Source organism: Phytophthora infestans, genomic scaffold (assembly GCF_000142945.1).
Source record: "Phytophthora infestans T30-4 supercont1.3 genomic scaffold, whole genome shotgun sequence".
Classification (NCBI taxonomy): domain Eukaryota; phylum Oomycota; class Peronosporomycetes; order Peronosporales; family Peronosporaceae; genus Phytophthora; species Phytophthora infestans.
Window position 1 is genome coordinate 1,150,970 of NW_003303756.1, and position 23,133 is coordinate 1,174,102.

Below are 23,133 nucleotides of genomic sequence, written 5' to 3' on the forward strand. Positions count from 1 at the left end.
TTGGACAGATCACGCCAAAAACCAACTTGGAAGATGCCCAAGTTTTACGGCGCCGCGCGATGGGCGCCCAAGCTCATTTTATTGCAGATGCTGTGTATGCAGGTGCGTTGCACTACCTCTGCCTTCCTAGCCACACCTTTCTCACCCTCGAATGCGGTATTGCGCCTACGATACACCGGGTTTCAGTGCTCGCATTACGTGGCGCAGGGACTTGTTCTGGGTATTTGCCACGGCGCACATGTGACACTGGACCAATTCTTCGCCTACCATACACAAACCGTCGTGACTGTGGATGGACTCAAGAATTGCTTCGCCATTGTGGCCTCCAGCTTTGTCAGGTTCGTCACGAATAAAAGTATTCTCGTGACCTTTAGACTCACTTGCGAATTCTGCAGTGCTGTATGCCTCGCGCTCTTCGTGGAGCGTGCCAAAAAGTGTCTGGACTTCGGTGTCACTCTCTACTTCATTGACTTCCTCGCTCAATGCTTCTATTCGGTGCGTTGCCATGCCGCAAACGATGAAATACTCCCTCACTAATCCTGACCATAATTTTAGGAGTTTCCGAAGATGTGGGACTGGTGGCTCGTTCACCTCGTAGCTGCAAGCGTAACGATCGTACTGGGTGAATACCTATGCTCTCGTCGCGAGTTGGAGGAAATCCCAATGGTCGATCTCTTCACCAAGCGCCCTTCACGTAAAAACTAAAAAAAAATACAAAAAGGCACTTTGCATGAAAATCATCTCCAAATTTTTCATTAAAACTGAACAAGAAATTATGATAACGAAGAGGTTTTCTAAACACCCCCAGGTGTGGTATTTGCACTGGGTTTTTGCAATAAGAACGTAACCATATCAAGTTGCATCAGATAGGATTTCTCCAATCGATCCATGGCGTAACGAACATTCTCGTCGAGTCCTCGAAGCTGCGGGAGGAACTTAGCATATGCCAATGCAGCTACAAGATGCTCCAGATTTTCATCTCGTAATATTTGTCGCGGTAAACGAAGATGTGTTAATCGAGGCAACGTTGCCAACTCTCGCAACAACACCGACGTCGGTACACGAGCACGTGAAAGGTCCAAACGTTGCAGTGTACAGCTCTGGGTACTCGCAAGTGTGCGTACCCACGACGAAGATGCAGTCGATGGTGCTACGACGCTGACAAAGCGTTCAGATCGCAGTTTATTCTCCTCCAAAGCGCTGGAAAAGTACTGGAGACCAAGGTTTGTCCGTGGCATAAGTTCGTCAATCACCTGTGGACTGATCGAGTTGCTATTGTCATCCAGAAGCCCGTCGACACGAGACGGCAAGCTACCGTAGTAGGCCACAAGCTTGCTTTTGTACTCATTAACATCACGAATTGGTGTTGTGGACCAATGAGGTGGCAAGTTGCAGTCCAAATCTGCCTCTGAGCATCGCAAATACTCATGACGCAGCAGTTTAGATGCATTGGCCGAGTGGGTGATAATAAGGTACGTTGCATACTCCAGGAACGAGCGTAAGTGGCTCGAAAAGCTTTCAGGATAGCGCAATAGTAAAGCCAAATCCGTCGACGTGTTTGCATCCACGAATCGACCACAAGCCCACACGGTCATTGCAGTATGAATGACTGAGCTCACCATTGAGATCTGTGGAAGAGCTAACCGGTGGCGAAATGCAGCAGCGATGGGGACGCCATTGTCATTGCCACCAACTTCTGCTTCCGCCACCGCTAATCGCTGACGTTGCTGTGCGATATCATCATTACCATCGAGTATGGGATTCATGTTCATATCAACAGCGAGAGCAGGATCAAGTGGCCAATTTCGAGCGCCACGTGCGTGTTGACAATTCCTCCGACTGAGAAATAATTGAAAAACAGGAGTTCGTCGTCTGCAATACTCGTGAGATGTGTCCATGTCGTCTCCGTCAGCTTCTTCCTCGTCACTGTCCTCTTCTGACTGTCCATTTCCTTTCACATTCATCATGTGAACTCGAGATTGGCAGTAGTGTACCACGATATTTACCGGTGAAATGTCCGCATGTTCACAATTCGACTTCTCTAAAGCGTCCACTGCTAGCAGCATTTGTCGTAAATACGAACGCAACGTACGTTCACTGACTCGTCTTTTCGTAGACAGCCATCCATTCAATGTCATTCGATCCCGTCCATCCGCCACACTGTAAACATCCTCGTCGTCTGCTGCACCAGCGCCATGCTCAGCACGTACTGCAGGTTGTGGGTCTGGTGCTACAGCTACATTCGCCACGGGAGCTACTTGATCTACCTGAGGCTGGAAAAGCAGCCCCACCATCCGGTCCGAAGTCCACAGCGCTGATGCTGTTGGATTGAATTTTACACACGCGAGATGGATACTCGATACCGGTTCCTTCGGTGAAGTCGGAAGTGCACCAACCTGTTGGTTGAAAGTCTGGAATAATTGCAAAAATCTGCCATTATACCTCGTTGGAGCTGGCGTAGTCGTAGTTGTATGAGTAACGCTACCATCGTCGCTACACTCTGGTTTATAAGCTGTCTGTGCAATTTTCAGTTTCTGATACACCATATAAACCAGGATAGCGGGGACGTCTTTATGTGAGTGCGTTGAGTCTCGCTCTAGTCCGAGCAGTGGCCGCAACGGATACTTTTCCACTGTTGTGAACAGTAGCGGTTCCCAGAATAAATCGTCCCGTGCTAAGGATCTCCAGGCCCTGCAGACGCTGCTGACGTGTAGTAGTTCGTGTGGTGAGAAGAAGGCGAATAGCAGCATCTTGAGACCTCCGAGAGCGTCGATGCCAACGTTTTGACCTGCATTCTTCGATTGACCATCACTCTGATTTGCATCTTGTTGCCATTCTGGGGATAGGTCGGCACTCGAAAAAATCATATTGGTGGAGATCTTCATCGAGTACGAGGTGGGAGAATCTCCGTCTATAGGCCGCAGTGGATAGAACTCGATGCGCTCGCGCACCTGTTTGAGAACTCGGAGCTTGTCCCTGCATTGTCGCTGCTGGAGCATCAGTGGGTCCTCGTCCTCGAGCGAGTGCGGCGAATAGGCTGTCGGCTTGGGTTGGAAGCTCTCATTCTGGATGAAGCGGATCCACAGCGACGACGGTGAAGTGGCTGGTGATGCGGACGCAGAGTGGAGGTTGTCCGACAACTTGTCGCCCTCCATGGCGAAAGACCCGGACAAACAGTGAGTTGACTTTGCAATGTGAGAATTGAGGGAAGAAACAGTCGAAACAAAATCGACGGAAATTCGGTATCAGGTTTGGGAGGCTGAAACTTCGATAATCAAGCGTGATTTTAGATGAAACGCTCAGAATTTCCAGTTGCAATCGCAGAGATTTGCTGCTTTCCCAACTGAGACTTTTGCTATTCTCATGAAATTTCAGATGTGAAGACGCGAATTCGTTCGAATGGGGCTCGGTATTGTCTTGGACACACACACTCTGGGATCTGCCGTCCCGGACTTCGACGCACATCTGACGCCTGTGAACGTTTTGGTCGCTCACAAGTCACAACATACAGTGCGGGGTACGTACAATACCGTGTACACGGCTGGTTTGTCGTTTTCTGTTGTTTGGGAAGAAATAGCGCATCTTGTGCATTCCGGCATTCTTAAATGAAGTCACTTCGAAGACGTCGCCATTATTTCTACTTGAAGAGCAGACAAAAAATAAAATCTTATGTTCACTTACAGTAAATTAGCTGCTGAGTGTTGGTCAAAAGAAAAAAAAGCCTCACGCCTAGAATTCGTCCCTGCCGACTTGAGATGACGTCAGGAATCTGGTATCAGCTAATTGACGCAATTACGCGTGGTGCGTTCGCGAGTACTGTGCCCACTTCCATCCGACGCACAGACGATGTCGAGATTATCCAGGAATTTCGTGAAACAATCCAGGCTTCTGACCAAGCTCAAAGTCCAAGCCTTTTCGGCAATATCAATCCGATCCAACTCCATGTTTTCCGGACTCTAGAAGATCTACTCAATAGGCGTCTCCTAGAATCCTCGGAGGCAATGACTGGACTCGGAGAGACCGAAGCGAAAGCACTTCTCGTAGAGGTCCCACCTTTTTTCCTAACTCTTGAGGCCAAGCAGCTCGCCTGGACGTCATCCGAAAATCGAAGTCAGCTTGTGATTACCGCTGAAACTTTGGTGCTTGAATTATCAGCAGCTTTCGTCAACGGTTCTGGTATCGGTAAGCCGAGAACTCTTTACTGTCGACGTCAGATGATCGCCCAATGTAACGAGATATTTCGATGCTCCATCCAAACGTACGCACTCCTGTGGATCGTCGGTCCGACGGGAGTAGGAAAGTCGTGTACAGCACTCGCTTATGCGTACTCACTTGAAGCAGCGAGCTGGGATGTGATTTGGCTGCATCTTTCTCGCAAGACCCCGTCTATTGCATGTATGTGGCTGCGTGGAAATACGAAAATGACGTGCACTATTAGAAAGAAAACGCTGGAATCACAGCTAACGATGCTTCTTGGTTCAACGACGCACAACAAGAAGACTGTCGTGTTTCTCGATGGCTATGTCAAGTCGATTAAAGAGGAAGAAATAGCGAGCGACATGTGTAAGGAGTGGCGCCAAAACGACGAATACAACCATAGTGTAGTGTGTGGCAAGCAAGGAGGCGTACCTCAACGGCAAGGAGGCTATCCTGAATCAAGAACCCCATCCCAAGCTACAGCGTCGTCTATCAACATGAGGTTGCAGTCTTACTGCAACCCTGGTGCTCGACTCTCAAGGCTGTGCCTAGGGTGAAGCCTTTGGTCCTGATAGGAGTAGGAGGAGTCGAGTAGAACGCAGGAGCAGGAGTTCGTCAAAAGAAAGCTCACTTCTTAACTTGCAATCAACAAGCACCAGCATTTCAGCAACGCAAAGCGGTAACTACCACAAAGTATACTTTAGTCCTAAGGGACCGCAAGCATGGCAACCAAGTCACATCAGTACGAAGCTGATGGTGACACAGTGATGAAGTCTGTAAATCAACCGGTATTCGAGTTCGTCAAGGCGCCGTGGTTGAACGACTGGAGTCATGATGCATTGGTCAAATGAAACTAAGCACGTGACCAGTACGAGGAAACTATTCGGCAACGCTGTTTTGAGAGTCGTGAACGACCCGAGACCGTGATGAAACCAGTAAAATCCTCAATCGACCGGAAGTTGCTGGAGGTGGTATGCCTCTACGAGTTACGGAAGGCTGTGGATAACGTCAGCAGTGAGGAGCTCCTCATGCTGATTAAGCAGCGCATTGGTACTGTAAAGAACGAGCAGATCCCCGACTTGGACGAGTTGTTCAAGAAGAAGCTGAAGATCGACTTGGCAGAAAATGATATCGATGCTCGTGTACTACGCTACTACCGTGATTTCTCCTCCATTATTGAGAACCATGGTTTAGGAAAAATACTGGGTGTCGGAGACCCAGATGCAGAGGGTTTTGCTGATCGTATGAAGTTACGATGCACCATCTTGATCGACAACCTTGAGCCTCGTATGGTACGTGATGATGTCAAGCGACATTGCAAGTATGAGTGCAGAGAGGCGAAGAGAAACGATTTCATGCTCTTTAACATCATTAAAGAGAAGGCACGGGCTCAGCACAAGTATCACTTACTGTCGATGGAGCACAGGTCCAAATCTGGACCTAACCGAAGGTCTAGCCATAATGAAACGAAGACTAAAACCGGTAGTGGAGAACAGCATACTGCTGTGGAAGCCCGTAGAGACGGCACTCAGCGGAATTCACCAACGACTAATACTGGGTCTCAACCCCAGAGAAAGGAGTCAAAGCCACCCAAGACTGGCTGCTGGGTCTGTCAAGGCTCGCATTGGCTTCGAGACTGTCCGACAGCGACGGATGACGACAAGAGACGTGCTGTCGACAAGATGAAGGAAATAAAGGACCGGTCACGAGTTAAGGTGGTTCGGACTTTGCCTCAACCAGGGGAAGTGATGATCAACGAGCTCGTGGTCTTGCCGTATTGTGCTGACTCAGGATCTGACTCAACTGTTATCCCTCGTGCAGTGGTCGACGAGTTAGTTGCACTTGGTAGCGGTGTGGAGATGCATGTCATCTACAATTGAGGCTATCGTTGCTGGAGGTTCTACAGTTACCTGTTTTGACTCTGTTACGGTGGATGTCGTGCTGCAAACGACAGCGGGTACTGTTAAGCTACCTGACGTGACCTGTTTGGTTATGGAGGGTGAAGAGACCGATTTTCTTCTTGGTAACGACACGCTCGTCTCCCTCGGAATTGATGTAAACCAGCAACTTGAACAGCTGGCTGGGGGTTCACTTAGTGAAGATGTGGACCCATTTGAAGACGATGGATGTGCAGATCTCGAGCTTTCTGGTTTGGAAGTTCGCAGTAAATTGGAAGATATGATGGTCGCCGCTGGGAATAATGGTTTTGACGCTGACTATCTCTCTTTTCTTCACGATACCGTGCTGGAGTATGAGGATATTTTTCGGATTGACCTGGGTGCTGGTCCCCCTGCCGACATTGAACCACTGCAAATTCAGTTGGTGGACGGAGCTGTACCTTTTAGAGCGCGTTCACGGCGCTATGCCAAAGCCCAACGCATTTTCCTTCGGGACTACACGAAGCGGCTCGAGCTGATGGGCTTTATTCGACAAAATAACCAAAGTCATTGGGCATGTGCAGCTGTGCCTGTGGCAAAACCCAAGTCACCAGGTAATTTCCGGATGACAGTCGACTATCGCCCTGTAAATGCACTGACCGTACCGATCGCTGGAGCAGCCCAGGATGTGACGGATTCTGCCGACGAAGCGGCCGGAGCTTACGGTTTCGCGGATTTCGACATGCCAAAAGGATTCTGGCAGCTTCCTCTACATCCTGACAGCCAGGAAATGATGAGTTTTGTTACGACCGATACTGTATGGACACCTACGCGCGTTCCACAGGGAGCGAGTGATTCGGCAACGCATTTTCAGAACGAGATGCAAAAGGTTTTTGCCGGGATGCTGTACGCCTACCTACTTGTATGGATTGACGATATTCTCGTCTATGCGGACGATGCGCCTACGTTTATCGCTACACTTCGTGAATTCTTTTCTATTGTCCGCACTCACCGGCTGAAACTCAGCGTGAGTAAGAGTTGTTTGTTTCAGAAGGAGATCCGTTGGTGTGGCCGCATCTTTAGTGGCACTGGCATTCGCCATGACCCTGAACGCATCAGTGCGTTGCAAGCCCTTCCTCTCCCTACTACAGCCGCTGACCTCCAACAATTTTTGTGTGCTGCTGGGTGGATGCGCGATACGTTGCTCGACTTTGGCCGCACCATGCGCCCGTTGCATGACAAGTTGGAGGCGGTTTTGAGTGTTAATGGGCGAACTAAGAAACTAGCAGCCGGGGTGTTTCTTTCGTGGACTTTGGACGAAAAAAACGTGTTCAACTCCGCAAAAACCCTGCTTGGATCCTCGCAACTGTTGCATTTTCCGACGACGTCGTCCACAGTGGCCGTGTTTAGTGACGCCAGTGAACTGGGGTGGGGGCTCGTCGTGACTCAAGTGGATGACTGGGACTCTGCATTACCTGCTAACGAGCAGCAGCACCAACTTCTAGTATGCAAAAGCGGAATTTTCGACGAGACGGAACGTCGGTGGAGCATCATTGAGAAGGAAGCGTACCCGATCATTTGGGCTGCCCGCAACCTGGGCCATCTTCTCGTCCGCCCTTTAGGCTTCAGGCTGTTCTGCGACCACAAGAACCTGATCTACGTTTTCGCACCAACACACGAAGTTAAACGTCACGTGCGTGGCAAATTACAACGGTGGGCGTTATCTCTCACTGGTCTTCACTACCAAATCGACCACATCGATGATACGGCGAACGTGTGGGCCGATCTACTCTCGCGGTGGGGCTCTTGTGGTGAGGCAGGGGTGCACGTGAAGTGCAAATTCGTCACGCGTAGCCAGCAACGCATTGACGACGCGACTGAACGCCAACTTGACGAGCTGCGTCCGCGTCAAGGCGACTTTGTCTTTCCGACCTTGAATGAGATCAGCCAAGTGCAACAGCAACACAAGCGGAATGCACCCAGAGCAACGGTGTGCGATCACAATGGCATCATGACTGTCGACGGAAAAATATGGATACCAGAGTCCGTGAAGGAGCTACGACAGCGCATTCTCATTGTGGCTCATTGCGGTAGTCAAGGACATTGTGGACTTGACGCGATGATGACTACAGTCAAAGACCTTTTCTCGATCAAAGGCCTGAGACAACATTGCCGGCGATATCTGAAACGATGCCTTCTCTGCAAACATGTGAAAGGTGGTAATGTGATTCCTCGCCCCTGGGGGCCTACATACGACGCATCTGAGCGAAACGAGATGCTCCACTGGGATTTTCTTTTTCTTGGTGACAGTGTGGATGAATGCAAGTACCTACTCGTAATGAAGGACGGCCTTACTCATTTTTGTGAATTGGTGGCTTGCGATTCGCCAACAAGTGTCGTGGCAGCCATTTCACTCATGAAGCGTTTTGGTCCGCCTAAAAATTTGATTTCCGATCAAGGAAGCCATTTCAAGAACCAGGTTGTACAGCAACTTTGCAAACAGCTCTCCATTGAACAGGATCTAGTTCTAGCCTACGCTCCGTGGATCAACGGTACTATCGAGCGACTGAATCGAGATGTGCTGCAAGTTCTACGTGTTCTCCTGATGGAGATGAAGCTGGACACGCATGAGTGGGAATATCTCGTTCCGGTAGTGCAAGGGATTCTGAATCACACTCCAGTGGCTTCATTAGGCAACCGGTCCCCTGGTGAGCTTTTCACCGCGTTACCTAGACCTACACCATTTGAGACTATCGTAGTTGAGCGCAACGGCAAGGCCATGATGGTGACTGAGCCGGTGACTATTCCTGACGAAATGGTGGAGAACATGCAACGAAGTCTACAAGAAATGCACAAGGAGGTGGTGGACATTCGGGAGCGACGTCGTAATGGAGTACCATGCAATTTCACTATCGGTGATTTTGTACTGTGGTCAAGGATCGACTCTCGCCTTTCGGTAAACATACTACTCGCTCGCTGGGTGGGACCATTCGAAGTTGTCGAGGAGCACCCTCATTCCTATATGATTCGCCACTTGGTGAGTAGCCAACGCTACATGGTGCATGGATCCCGGCTCAAGTTCTACCGTGACGGAAGCCTGGGCACCAGCGAGGAACTCCTGGCCCATGTCGGCAACCAAGGTATGGTCCTTGGCGTCAAAGATTTTAAGGATCACCGCAAGACCCAACATGGATGGCAGCTTCTCGTGTCCTGGGTCGGTTTGCAGAACGAAGAAGACTCCTGGGAATCTCTTCAGAGTCTCTACAGTAATATACCTACGCGTGTGGAGAATTACGCAGCTCAAAGTGGCGACAACGAGTTTGTACAGGCCCTGTCGACCTTTCAGCAAAATACCAGAGCCTAATTCGACGTGTAGGTCAAGTTATGGAGCAACTTCAACGTGTTGCAGTGCGACTTGACCTGTAACACTGTCCCGTCTCATGTATGGACTGTTTTTTCGCAACCGGTGACAGATTTCCATCAGTCGTGACATTTGGTGACATATGTCTCTCTGACTTGGATTTCCTATACTTGGAGAATTTTCAATACAAGAGGCTCAACGGGTTCTTCGGGGGCAGTGTAGTGTGTGGCAAGCAAGGAGGCGTACCTCAACGGCAAGGAGGCTATCCTGAATCAAGAACCCCATCCCAAACTACAGCGTCGTCTATCAACATGAGGTTGCAGTCTTACTGCAACCCTGGTGCTCGACTCTCAAGGCTGTGCCTAGGGTGAAGCCTTTGGTCCTGATAGGAGTAGGAGGAGTCGAGTAGAACGCAGGAGCAGGAGTTAGTCAAAAGGAAGCTCACTTCTTAACTTGCAATCAACAAGCACCAGCATTTCAGCAACGCAAAGCGGTAACTACCACACATAGACTAGTTTGTATCTGCTCAATGGTAGGGCGCGGGGGAGACTATCGACCTGAATTATACGAGACGATTCCTAGTGTCGCTGATCACTCTGATGTGGAGCTGTATAATTTGGAGCGAAAAGAGGAAACAGCCAATGACGAATGCTTGGAAGCGGGAAATGGGGATAAGCTTACGGAAGACGACGCTAAAGTGGACGAGGAGGACACTTTGGATGAAGTAGATGAAGAGGATACATTTGCGCTTGAATCTTGGAGAATTGAAGATTATCGAGAAGCGATCAACTCGGATAGTTTTTGGGAGAGTGTCAAGGACATGTTCCCGCTCAGACATGAATCAGATGGCGCAACAGTGGAAGATAGAATGCAGTTGCTGGAAATGAAGTATTGCGTTGCTGGTGGGAGTGCGAGGTTGATGTTTGGCGTCTCAACAGAGAAAGCTGTCAAATCTCTAAATATTGCAATCCAAGAAATGCCGAATATCGAGTCGTTTTCTCGAGAATTTCTGAGTGCTTCGCCTTCAGGAGTTGTCCATCGCCTGCTTGCACTGTACCGTAGATACGACGATAGTGGCGATCATGACATTTGCTTGGTGAGCGACTACGTTGTGAGGAAAATTGCTGTCGTTCTGGGCCCGTCCCTTTTAAAAAATTTCGCAAGTATGTATCGAGTGAACCTGGCCATGGATGACCATTTGTTTGAGGCGTGGGTTTCTCAACGCTGAAGTACTCGGGTCTTAAGTGGTTTCGTAAAAAAAATTTCCGCGTGTGTACCAGACGATGGAAACGATCGGAGATCGTATTTTTCGACCCAAGCAGGATGATGTTCGGTGTATCTCTTACTACTCCGACGTGGATGGCTCCCGTGAAGTGGAGCCTGGCGGGTTACGATGCTGTCTTTGTTGATGCTTCCAGGGGCTTGGTACGTTTCATTCAAGTCACTCGCGCTGAGCATCAAAACTACGACCACATTCACTTTGTTGAGATTCTAGACAAACTGTCCTTGTACGATGACTTGAGAGGTGTCCGATTTCGAAAGGTGAAGCTTTATTTTGTTGTGCCGAGAGAACGAGAGGCAGAATTCATGCTTCCTGTCAGAGCAGCAGACTTCCTCACAAACGTCGTTCAAGTGGCATCTTCGTCAACATTAGCAGGTATGAAAACTCGCAGCCATGAGGAAACAATGTTTGGAGGTTGCATGGCAAGGGTAGATTGGTGTTGACTACAGAATGGACTCTGGCGGCTAGCTCATCGGACGGCAAGCGCACAAGCTAGGTAAATGTGAGGATCAATTTTCTGGCGGAATGTGATTGTTAGATGAAGTAACGTTTTTATTGAAATAACGCCAAGATCTTCGTTAAAAATCATTAGATTGAGAAAGTGCTGACCAATAAATTACGTATAGGCTCTTAGCTCATGTCAGCCTCTGCCTTTTCAGACTTTTAATAAATAAATAGTGCCACGTCTTGCACTTGACGTACGGCAAAACGGTGGTATCAACTCACATGAACCAACTTTGTAGGAGATATCAAAGTGACGACAAAAAGAGGTATTCTGAGACAGCTATCAAGCCTCATTAGCGAGCGTGTAATTTTTATAATCAAATGATTCCGAGCTTCCAGTATCTCAGCTTCCTGAGCACGCCTAATAAAATATACTGATTTAGTGGGTGGTACCTGAAATCTCAAATTTTATGAAAATGCGAGAAAAATGTAACCAATCAAAGCTGTTTTGCTGCAGATTTGTGGTCCGGAACTGAATAGTTTTTTTAAATCAGGTCGAGAAGGATATTAAATTTGTTTATCTGTTTTTTTCTGGAAGATCTTAAATCACGATTTGATTTAATACCCTTGACATATCTCCTGGACACAGAGATTTGATTGAATACCCTTGACATATCTCCTGGACAGAGATATTTGACTTGAGCTAGCAACTACACGAGGAATTGCTCGTCCTATTTTTCTATGGGGCAACGACGTCGAGCAAAATCGAAGCGTCAATGCATCTGGGAGTTTCAATATATTAAAACATAGGTTTTAGATAGATAGCGACCGGATGCAAGAGCAGCACGATTGCAGTTCGCGTCTTCGCTTCTCAAGCTTAAGCGTCCAAGAATCTACCTCTCTGCCCGTGACACTGCCGCCGCCTCCGTCCCCCACGAGCGCTGTCCAGGCCAACTACACCTCCACGGAAACACCTTTTTCCCAGCCCGGGCCGACGCCGCCGATAGCCGCTCCGACTTCTCAGTCCACCGAGCTGCTTCCGACCCTAGCGGCGACTCTGGACCAGGTCTCCCGCCATCCTCGGCTCAGCCAGCATCGATTGCGGTGCCAGGACCGTCATCGACAGGTTCCGCAATGGCCAGCAGCCGGTTCACCAGGCGCGCGTACGTGCAAGTATGCGCATCGCAAGGAAGAAGAGTGCGGCGACTAACGCGGAGGCGCGGCGCCAGAAGAAACGTCACGCAGTCGACAAGGAGGAGGTCGCAGCACAGGGTGAGCGAGCATCCGCCGTGGCACTCGGCTCCCCGTCAGCGCTGACGTTCAATCTCATTCGAATCCGCTCGCAGCCTGTGGTGATGGCTACGCCTCCAGCTCCCTCCCAGCCTGCTCAGCACACACCTACCTCGCCGCCTCGTCTCGTACCCGAGCGATGTCCTACGGTCCCGGTGCCGCCCCCAGTACCCATGCGCTCGGCTCCAAGAGCCACAGCGGCCAGCGACCACCAGACCACCGCCCCCGCGCACCATCTCGAGCCATCCAGCGAGCCCACTTTTGCTAGCGCATCTCACGTCGCCTGGAGCCCTTCCAGCATGGGCACGTCGGCGCCGGTCAGCAGCCCGCCGCCTAGTCAGGCCTTGCACAATCGCCCATCATCGCCCAATCTTCTCGGCACCTTAAGCGCGACGGTGGCCCCGCACGCCACCCGCCCTACTACCTTCGGCACCGGACCAGCGCTCTCTCTACGTGAGCCATTCGACCTCGCCAATTTTGAAGCACCTTCAACGCCAGCTCCAACCAGGCCACTCCTAGCGCCACCTTCCTCTCTGTGCGGCCGGTCGAGGCCCCGGTTGTCCAGCAAAGTAGCCGCCCAGCAGATCTATGGTGAAGTTCATTCTCATAAATAAGAGACTGGCTCTAATAAGAAGCCATTATCACAGATTAGGGACGACACACGGTGGCTAGGAGGGATCTGGTTGCCCGGCATGGATTCGCGCTGCTCGAAGTGAATTGGACCAAGGTAAAGCGGCATCCTATATGGGTCGACGATGGATCTGGCATAAATAACGTACGGGGAGGCAGGATCCACCAAGTGGAGACTCGAATCCACCCTCCCCGATTATACCTAGGGGATATGGGATATACCATGTGCGGGTGGATCGAGTGAGGAGCCTATGGAGAAAAGACGGTAGATGGCATCTGGAGGTGGATCTGGTATCAGCGACAAACGAGAAGGCAAGACCTACCTATATAAGTCTCAGATCTCTCGTAAATTGGCGTAAAGCAGACTCCAAACTTGTGCCACTGCTCACGCAAGGCTTGGCATTCTTCACTCCACTCAGAGATCTCGCGGACGCTGGAGCCAACATTACGTTCGCGAGACGGCTCCAGGTCGGGCTCGCTGCACCCTCCACCGATGCGGACGAGCTTCTTGAAACTATTGTTTAATTAAAAATTCCTAAATTAAGTGTAATTGCTTGGACTATGGTCCAGCGTAGCCTCCGATCGAAGTAAGTCCAGCAAAATCTCGTCGATCGCGTTATTCTTGTACGTCAAAACCAGAATCGGAGAAGTGTCGATTTCAGCTTCCACAAATCACTAATGCCGAGCAATGGCAGCTCCGAAGTAAGACTTGCCCGCACCGTGTGGTCTATGAATGCAATGGGTACATCAATGCCTCGGCAAAGCTCCTCAGCTAATCAGGGTCAAAGGTCGCACTTATATCAGTTGCAACAGTGATGTCTCTAAACGCCTGTGCACTTCACTACCGCAACGGATAACGACAATAGGACCCAGCAGCAATAGTTCAATTACCTTCTGGATCAAGTCACGCGCTAATAGACCAGCGTTTCCACTAAAATCTAAAAACGATTGGGATGCCTATCGTCCACACGCAACAAACTGATATGATCGTAGGTGGTGAAAAGGGCGGAAACGTTCGAATGCTCGAGTTACCCCCACCATAGCTCAGCTTTTCGGACTTTGAGCCTCTGCCGAAACACTAACAATACCCTCCGTGTGTGCCTCAAATGGTATCTCCGAAATCATGAGCCTTCTCCACTGTGTCCGTGTCTGAGTAAAGCACTGGCAGAACTATCATGACGCTCGAAACTAATTGCGATAGCCTGAACGGGAAAGCCGTCCTCAGGGCTTGCCGTGGTGACACCACACTTTTTCAAGTCACAGAGATAGCAGACATTGTCGATCTTGGTATTGATCCATCACTTCTCGTCGCTGTACTAGCCCCGCTCGCAGGCATCGTACTCATCTTCAGAACCGGACGTCTGTCATTCTTCGGTATCACACTCGAGGAAGTCGCAAACCTAACACCACTCGGGCGAGAACGACTAACAGGTATCGTAGGCACCGGAGTCTTAGCTACCAATTTGGGACCGTAGCCACCACGGAGACCTCCAACGCTGCTCTCCTCACGTCGAGCGCTTCAACTCTATCCGAACGCGGGACGGTCCGACCGTCAAATGCTCGGTCCAGTGTACCAGGAAATGAACCCGCTCGGCTTCCGCTCACTCGCCACCATCTCATCTCATACTCAGCGTCGGCCTCTGAGTCATAAGCTTTTTGAGCGTCGAAGTACTCGTTGTCGCGCGTAGGGACCCTCACTGCTCGCAGAACCGCCTGTCACGACCTCTCTCTTTATCGCAGACTCACACCTGATCTCCGTCTTGATGTCGATGTCGGCCACAGTCCTGCACCCAGGGAGCCCGAAAAAATAATATGCATAATAATGAATCCTAATTTTTTAATTTAATTATTAATTCTTACCCCTCAATTCATTTTTGAATTTATTACAATTCATTCATAAATTGCCAAGGTACAGGCCAACAAAGTCCACAGGGTCGCTTGCTATTAGCCATTTACAATACAGGCTGCCGGCCACGTCCAAACCTACAAAACATCCATTCAGAATTCAATCTACAGTCTTCTGGGCACCCCTCTACCGCTACTGTGCCCTCTCTGCCCATCATGGTCCTAACGAGCAGCCAAATTTGCTCAATGCTCTTCACTGAGGTCAGTGACGGCTTCTACAACTGCACGACCTGCGGCAAGCAGTACAAGAAGGGCAACGGCTACACGAATCTACTGAGCCACCTACGACGCAACCACGAGGACTATGAGCAAGAAGCCCAAGAAGCTGCGCGCCGCCAGAATTCCCTAAACCTTCGCCTAGTCAGCCAACGTACGCGGGATCTGCACCGTTGGCTCGAATGGGTGATTTGTGAGCGCCTCCCGTTTGCATTTGTGGAGCGAAGGCTCACCCGGCTGAATGTGGCACTTTCTACCGTGTCAGAGGACACGCTACTCCGCTATATAGTATTGCTGTTCGAGGTAGTTGAGGGCCGTGTAGCCAGTGAGCTACCCGAATCATTTGGTCTCGTATTGGACGTCTGGACAAGCAGCAGCCGTCACTACGTTGCAATCTTTGCAGTATTTGACAGTGCCACCGATAATACCGGTAAAACCGGTAGCAGCGCGGCCAGTGAGTACTACGAGGACTTAGAGTGCTCATCTCGTCGCTTCGTGCTGCTAGCTTTCTCGCCCGTAGAGACGGAGGAAGATCTTAGCGCACAGAGCCAGTACGATCTAATCGCTGATACGCTGTCGCGATACAACAAGCCCTGGAGCGCAGTGAAGTTCATGGTCGGCGATAACTGCTCCGTTAACCAGTACATTGGACGGAAGGAGGGTGCTATACCGCTAATCGGATGCGCTAGCCACAGCTTCAATTTAGCGGTCAAGGACTTCCTCAAGAACGAAGACGAGTTGATAACCAAGGTCCATACTTTAATGTCCAAGTTGCGTACGATCAAAGGTAGAGCCATTCTTCGCCGCGTTTCCCATCTGTCACCTCTGCTGAGGAACGACACCAGATGGTCGAGCACGTACGAGATGATAGAGCGCTACGCCAAACTCTAGCCGGCGATTGTTCTGCTGGGCCTCAATGTCCTCGTGGAGCATGATGTGCAACCTCTCCTACTACGGCGTGCGGAGCACGAGCGCGTCAAGGCGCTTCTTGAAAAATTAGCAGCTTTTGAGGCCGTAACCAAGGAGCTGCAGAAGTCTACGCTAACTTTGTCCGCTTCCCGACGTCTTTTTGACCAGGTTGTAAAGGAGTACCCAGCCCTGAAGCCTCGGCTGTCAACAACGGTATCTATAGTGAATAACCCCAATTTAGAGCAAGGTCTGGCCAAGTTACAGCGTGGGGAGGCGCTAAACGTTGCGGAAAAATTAGTCTGCGCTGAATTTAGGTCGCCTGATCTCGAACAGTCGTCTTCAAGAGTCGCCGAGGAGTGCTCTATTGTGAGACCAGCGTTCAGGAACCGCAAGGTCGTGAAGCGCCCGCACTACGTTGACGTCGCGTACATCCCGCCAACGTCTAACGAGTGTGAGCGCTTCTTCTCTCTTGCTAAGCTGGTACTGTCTGATCTACGGAAGCGAATGTCTCCAGCCAGGCTTGAGATGATAATGTTTCTGAACTACAATCGCGACTTGTGGAACATGAGTGCGGTGGACAAGGTACGCTGGCGTATGGGCCAAAACAATGCAAATAATTAAATTTTATTAATTTACTCAGCTCACATCGATGTATTAACCTAAGTATTGCATTTTCGGGTTCCCTGCCTGCACCCCTCTCCTTTCTCGATTTCCTTGAACTCATCGGTTAACATCTCGCGCAGCACGTCCATGTCAAAGCTCACACTTGTAGTCGCCTATCCTTGCAACACCACAGCTCCTTCACTTCTACCAGGAGTCTGCTCCACACCAATACGCGGAATACGCGAGACGCTCACCCTCGCACCCCGCTCCAACCGCTCCACAGCAGCTGGAACCGGTACAGCCTGCTCGTCCACACCGCCTTCATTAGTGCGGCCGAAGACTCTATCTTCCTCTTCATTACTGAATACTTCTCCCTCGACCATCGTCGATACTCCCAATTATTAATATTCGATGTAATGGGCCTAATGTAAGCTCACTACTTCGGCTTTCACGTTAGCACACGTGTATGAGAAAGCGTAACTTACGTTTCACTTAGATTAACTAAATGATCATCCGAAAGTATAGATTTACCCAAATAGGAAACCAAAGGCCGATTTTCGGTATAAAAGAGAGCTGTTTATTTGTTTGTTTGGATTTTCCTCCTAATCTTATATTCTAAATAAACGGTATTTATCACCGAATGGCTGACAGAATCCTACTATTCTTACTGGTTGACGATATTGACTTTCAGCCAATGAATGCCCTAAATACATGCAGACCAACATGTAGCCATTGATGTATCTCACACCAACGTGGAAAACGCCTTCACCCCGAGTTCATTTCGCGATGAGCTCGCCGAGGAAAACGCCCGTACAATAGTCTGCTCCGGCAGAATCTGTCACATCTGTGCCTGCACCTGCAGGCACTACCACTACAGTGTCCGCGCAAGCGTGCTCAAGCTACGACTGACAAACCGTCAGTCGTCATGGAGGGCTCGTCAATTATGTTTACTGATGAAGACATACTTGGTCTGTCATTGCAGACGTCCCCATGGAAGACGAAGCCATCTCGTCCTCAGCTGTCGACACTAAGTAGGTCGAACCAACGCTTGATCCCCCTGTTGGGTCGCGATGTGGCCGTGACAATGTTCTGGACGCTCCTAAATCAAAGCGTCCGCGCAATGAAGAAGAGGCGCAGCCACCTGTGCCGGTACCGCCTTCTTCTCCGGGTACTGCACCTGCAGTATGCGCTCCCTGAATGCCAACTGCATCCGAAAGCGCTGACAGATTCGGTGCGACATCGCCACCGAACCCGATAAGACTATACGTGTGTAGCGCCATCAATGATGACACTGAAGCCGTCGACATGCACTTTGATCCGCTAACGAATCAAAGACGCGACAACTTCATCGGACTCTTCCATGAGCTTCGATGGAATGCGTCGAAGAAAACTTCGCGCAAGAGGAAATTGCCCGAGTGGGTGCACTTTGTCAGTCCAAGAACGCATTTGTTGTGAGCTTTAACAACAATGCGAAAGGCTACTGCGAGCGTTTTGGCGCGGCTTGCCAGGGTTTCGAGACCTCCTCGAAACGTCATCTCATCGATCGCCTCCACACTGACGCTATGGAAGCGGGAATTGCCTGCGCAGTTCCACCTGAAACTGCGTGTTCGCACTGCCGCCTCGGGGCAGTGCGCCTTTCTGAACGCGATGTTCTCGGGTACACTTCCTTACGTGTACCCGCTCCTCTGCGAGACCTCCGTGCTCAACTTGAGCACCGTGTTGCACCCCGTGCTGATGGCCCTCGTAGTTTTTAGTGCAGGCATTATGCATGCACTCGATTCGGGGCCTCGTACGCCCTCATTATTTCCGGAACGTCTTCATCAGGACGTTCCGGGGCTCCCATGTTTCTCGATAAGGAGGAAATCCTCTCCAACGAATACGAAGACGAGTCTGACTTGGTATGTCTTCGGGGCTTCATAGTCCACTACGTGCTCGACAATCCAATGTGTCGAGCCGTGTGCGTCACGCAGCGGCGGTGGCGGGGGCGGAAAGATACCCTCCGTATGTTCAGCCCCAGGCTGACCATGTCTCTCGCGCTCTACACAATCGTGTCGTCGCTCTGGAACAATCCCGAATCGTGGAGCTAGCTGCTCTGCAGCAGGAGCTGCGCCTACAGAAGGGGCAGATCGCTGCGGCTGCTCAGAGCTTCGAACATCCAAGTCGCACTTGAATCGGAGCTGAGGCGCCTGCGACCCCGTCGTCGCGCTCGAGAAGCTGGCTTACGCCACTCAGTCGTCCTCAAACCACCAAGACTAGATGGCTCGTGTTGCTCGAAAGGCTTTAGCCACCCGACGTAAAATGTCGGATGGAGTCGCATGCTGGACGGTATGTCCAACGTATACGCGTTATCATGCAGCTCACGCACTGTGAACGGGTCAATGAAGCGCTAGAAAGCTTGCTTGCATCGAAATCAGAAACTGCATATCGTGGTAGGCTTTGTGTGGCTAAAAGACCTAATGAACTCTTTTTAAATTCATGTGTGTTTCTCTACTGATGTTGTCTGCGTTGAACTTCTGTTTGTCTACAGAAGCTTCTGTTGCGCTCTAAACAAACCGTATTACGGCTTGTCAACGCTGGACAAAGTCCAGTGATTGTGTGCTGAATGGCTTTTCCAGCACGACTTCCGTCTCAGCAGCAGGCCCGGTCTGCGCGCTGTCTGTACCAACTACAGACATCTTCTTGTTCGCGGTGCCTGTGCCCCGCACAGACACGATGCTCTTTGTCTTCATCTCGTTCCCCGAACGACACGCTTGTCTTCGCGTCGTCACCGCTGATACCACATCCGCAGGGGTTAATAGTAGCGCTCCAAAACGAGTAGTAGTATCAATGGAACTATTGGGGGTCCGTAGACGGCGACATATTCATACTACTACAGATACTGGCGTATGGGTAGTAGTATGCGTACTACTATCGCTACTACTCTCAGTACTACTCGATCGTCTTGCTGTCTACAGCCTTTCGAGCGTCTTGCTTCATCCTCACTATCTCATCACGATTGTGTTTGAGGAGAAGCTGCTTTTCGGATCGCCTGTGATCGGTTCTAGTGCGAAGTGGCCCCATTACAATACCTCCAGATGAAAACACTCGTTCCTGGAAAGCTGACGACGACACTTTGCCCAAGTGAATGCGTGCAAGAAGGGCAATTGAGGGAAAACGCTCCGCCTTCTTCTCTAAACCACTCCAGAACGTCCACGTGTTTGTACAGGCCAAGCATAGACCAATACAAGCCCTTAGGTTCCCGATATACAAGTCCTTGTTGAGCTCGTCCTTCGTCTTGGTCGGGTTCTGGCGAGTCGCGATTTCTAACCAGTCAGGTTCCAGTTTAAGCCACTCGGCTAGCACCTTATCCGCCCTAATTTTAACTTCATCCTCCGCCACTTCATCTCGTGCTTGACTACTCCGAATAGGGGCCCCGACCAGCAACTCGTCTTCGTCGTCCCAGCCGGTGGATGCTGGCGAAGAAAATGGCGAGGTTTCTTGACTCCAAATGCTGCTCCCTTGTGACCCCACGTCTTGACCCAAAGAAATTCGCTTCTGTTTGGTCATCGTGCGAAATATGTGACGGTGCTCTTCTTTGAATAAGTCCATAGCACCAGTATACAAAGCTTTTTCCTCTTTGCGAGCCACGTTACCTACCGCAGCAATTTTTTTAACCGCCGCCTTGGTGCGGGGGTCAAGCAGTATAGATGCTATCGATTCACGAGTTACCTTTGGAAAACGTGCTTGCAATTGTAGAATCGTTCGCCGGAGGCATATCTTGCCTTCTTCTGAGAATTGATCACGGGTCCTGAGCACCCTGCGATGAGTAGTTTCATTTTCCTCTTTAGACCGAGGTGCTTCAATGCCCATCATCTGAAACTTAAACGACTTCAACTTATTTTCTGCCAACCGACGGAAAACAACCATGAACGAGGCCACCAGGTTCTCGCTCTGTGCTTCAACAAGAGCTAGGTTCGCGATGGAGTTTGTGGCCGCTTCCATCTCTGCAGCAAGCATCCACTCTTGGGCTGTAATAACAGACCAAACATTGGGTGTGTCTTTGTTGGATTGAAAATAGGCTTGAAACGCCGCGTAGTTGACTATAGATCTTCTGATCAGTTTGCACGTGTACGCCACGCGTACGTCGTTGTCTGTGAGAGGTGAGAGCTCCGGGTACGAAAGCGCTTTCTGAATCATAGTCAATCCGGTAAGCTGCTTTGATGACCTGAAGTAGTTGTTGAGGCTGCGCAGCTTCTGTATTACAGTGCCTCCTTCGTCAAATGCACCGCCCGGTGTGACGATGGTGACCACCTTCTCCCAAGAGTCACTTTTACTGTTTCACACACTTGTTGTCTGTATGTTGTCCTTCATGCCGAGGCCGTAGCCGATGCAAAGGCTGAGCAAGTGCATCGAACAGGCTTCTTGCTCGGTGCCCAGGTTGTCAGCCACATTCTTTGCTGAAGGTGTCGTGTCAGACATTGTGTATCGTGTCATTGACCGAATATCAACTCCATACTTCACTTTGAACCCGTTCTCAATGAGCTTAGCAACCAGGGGCGCGTTATGTCCGTCGTTCTTCACAGTCGCTAGCATAGCAATGTACCGAAATCTCCACTTACTGTCAATAAACGCAACGGACGCTCCAACAAAACTGTCCTTGCCACAGCTTGTCCAGATATCGTGAATAAGGTTCAGGAATTTGATGCTGCATGCCTTCTGAAACTCTGAGGAAAGTAACTCACCGACAAGATCACAAAATAGCTGGAACTGTTTATTGAGTAAGCGTCCATGCCTGTCACGACTCAAAATTGGGAACTCTGGATCCCCCGTGGCAGCGCGCATCACATCCAAAAAAGAGTCGGAAGAACACACCGTATACGGAAGTCCCTGATTGACGAGCCACTTGGATATCAACACGTTAACCATTTTCTCGTTCGGACGGAAAACCCTTTTCGTGGACTTGCTGGTTGTAATGGACGAGTCCGCCTTAAGTCCGGGAGACGTAGTAGTATTACTAGTAGTAGTAGTATCAACGACACTTCCCTTCGTCAAATCTAGGGCACTCCGTGCCTCTGCTTCCGCGTTTTCCACATCATGCTTCGCCTTCTCAGTAACTTTCTGCTCCGCGAGAATAGCCAAAGGATGGTCTTCGTGCATGGATTTGATGTGATCCTTTGCATTCGAGGCGTGCTTCGTATTACGCAGTGCTTCTTCCCAACTATACCGCGTTGGCTTGGTACGAGCCTTAATCGATTCGCAGCAGAGTAGACAGAGGTTGTGGTAAGGTTTCCCAGACGGCAGCCACGGGTTTCTCTTTCGGTACGGCTCATTAAGGTGATGAATCAAATCCCAAACGCTGTCAGACGTTCCAGCCTTTCGAGCATGTCTGACGGATAGCGGAACACCAAGTTCCGATACTAAGGACGGTGGAGGGAGTTCAGGGGAATATAAGGAAGCTGGAGTTGCCACCGACTTAACCTTGGTCTTAGCCTTTGCAGCAGCTACTCCATAAGTCAGCTTTGACTGCTTGGCAACCTTCAGACGCTTTGTAACGCGCTGTGAGGACGCACGAGTCTCACCCACAGAACTGTCCGGCGACGGCGCAAAATCAGAGTCCAATCCAGCCCAAATATTACCTGCAGGTCTCTTAGAGGTCGCTGGAGCTGGATCTAGATTGATGTCGGACTGACGATACACACGCGCTACACACTCTGAGCTGCAGAACCTGTACCGAAGTGCAGTTAGTTTACATACTGATTATGTAGGATGTTGCACGCAGTATTACCTCTCATTCAAAGCGGAGTCCTTGCCCTCAAACACACCAATGGCGCAAAGATGTGTGTTGCCCCCTGGCTGGCCGCACACAGTGCAGGGGTCTGTCTTGAGTTCGTCACCTTCTTGGCATCCATTCACAGCGCACCCCATCGTTCGCGTGTACACTGAGAGTCTTTCACAGCCAGTTGTGTGCGGATTGCAAAATGAAAACCTGTGGCTGAGAGGCCTTTCAAAATAGTAGTAGTGAAACTACTATTGTGGATAGCGAACGGCGGTAATACTACTATGAATTTAGATACTCTGTACCTGGGTATGAGTATGAGATATACCAAAAATTAAATGATATGAATAGTACCACAGAGTACTATTTCACATAATACTATTAATCCCTGCACATCCGTATCAGTGTTCTTCTGCGGCTGTTTCGACCCAACCGTAGATCCTTCCCCACCTAAGAAGGAATACTATTCCGAGCTAGCTCGAAAGGCGTGGATGCCGCATGGCAATTACGTAAAACGGTGTATGCCCTGTCGAGGCATGCACCGAGCTGTTGATGTGCAACTCTGCCATCGGCAAGCAGTCGCTCCACTGAATGAACGAGTGTGCGTAGCTCTTCAGTACGTCACCGAGCACGCGAATAACTCGCTCGGTCTATCCATCCGTCT

The 23,133-nt window shown here is 50.2% G+C and overlaps 2 protein-coding genes across 2 annotated transcripts; one reads left to right on the top strand and one right to left on the bottom strand.

The window, feature by feature from the left end:
* Positions 1-7: 7 nt before the first annotated feature.
* On the top strand, positions 8-738 carry PITG_02233 (uncharacterized protein; the record flags this gene model as incomplete). The annotated part of the gene is made up of 4 exons (XM_002907139.1): positions 8-102; positions 187-338; positions 396-495; positions 556-738. 4 exons carry the CDS (start codon positions 34-36, stop codon positions 703-705), a joined length of 471 nt encoding a protein of 156 aa, XP_002907185.1.
* A 56-nt stretch (positions 739-794) lies between these two features.
* Positions 795-2,999, bottom strand: PITG_02234 (F-box protein, putative; the record flags this gene model as incomplete). The annotated part of the gene is made up of 5 exons (XM_002907140.1): positions 795-1,699; positions 1,817-1,880; positions 1,995-2,198; positions 2,397-2,788; positions 2,855-2,999. 5 exons carry the CDS (start codon positions 2,997-2,999, stop codon positions 795-797), a joined length of 1,710 nt encoding a protein of 569 aa, XP_002907186.1.
* Between the last annotated feature and the right edge of the window lie 20,134 nt (positions 3,000-23,133).